We start from the raw sequence: 879 nt of genomic DNA, 5'->3' as shown, positions 1-879 counted from the left end.
CTTTTTACCGGTACCAAAAGTTGACGGTGTCTCAAATGGGTAAGTCTCGGTGTGTCCTCCCTCATGCATACCTTCAAAATCAAATGTAATATCGTCCAATCCTTCATCCTCACCATCCCCCATTTGGTTTAAATCAAACCGTGAGTGATTGGGGGAAGCCGTATGGGAAGGGGTTAGGGTTGGTTCCTCATCACTGTAGATGGGAGTGGAAAGGGGTCTTGAGGGTGCAATCGTAGGAGGAGCAAAAGCCGAACTTAATGAAATGGAGAATGGTTTTGGGGTTGAGGACGATTCGGCCAAATGAGATGATAGAGCCACCCGAGTAAGGACAGCCATACCATCATCATCAAATGAGAGCAATGTGGTGGTCGGGGTGGAGTGGTGTGCGGATGTAGTCAGAATAGAAGAGAAACTTACAGTCGCCGGAGTGGTGTCACGGAAGGCGGCTATGGTGCTCGCGGCTATTGCACTGGCGGTGGAGGATCCGCCCGTCGCCGACGAAGAGGGCTCGGCCGACGAGGAAGCAGGCGGTGCGGTCGACAGTGGAGCACCGGTGGTAGGATCATCGGCGGTTTGTCGCCGGTGAAGTGAACGGCGAGAAGGGTGGTTGCGAACCGGTTGCTTCGGTCGTGCCATGGATAATGGAAATGGTGGCCGGCGGTTGTCTTGGAGAAGAAAGGAAGAGGGAAGGAGAAAAGGCAAAATGGGTTTTTGGGTTTTGAAAATTTGTTTTTTGTTTTAAAAATAAAATAGATAAAAGAAAAAAGATTTTGGAAACAAAAGTGGTGAAAAKGTGTGATTGATGTGAAGTACAACTATGGAAAAGTATGGTGCATTGCCATTCCTCTTTTTTTTTAGTTTTAAAAAATGGGCCAATAA

General features: G+C 48.1%; 1 protein-coding gene across 1 annotated transcript in view; it reads right to left on the bottom strand.

Annotated features, from left to right (window-relative positions):
* LOC112514173 (mucin-7-like) overlaps positions 1-636 on the bottom strand; it is a 5,903-nt gene extending 5,267 nt beyond the window's left edge. Inside the window, exon 1 of the mRNA XM_025120505.1 lies at positions 72-636. Coding sequence (XP_024976273.1) covers positions 72-636 — 565 coding nt within the window. The remainder of the gene's footprint in view (positions 1-71) is intronic.
* Between the last annotated feature and the right edge of the window lie 243 nt (positions 637-879).

This window comes from Cynara cardunculus (genome assembly GCF_001531365.2).
Source record: "Cynara cardunculus var. scolymus isolate 2C chromosome LG 6, CcrdV1, whole genome shotgun sequence".
Taxonomy (NCBI): Eukaryota; Viridiplantae; Streptophyta; class Magnoliopsida; order Asterales; family Asteraceae; genus Cynara; species Cynara cardunculus.
The sequence above is the reverse complement of the archived record's forward strand: the minus strand, read 5'-3'. Positions and strand labels throughout refer to the sequence as shown.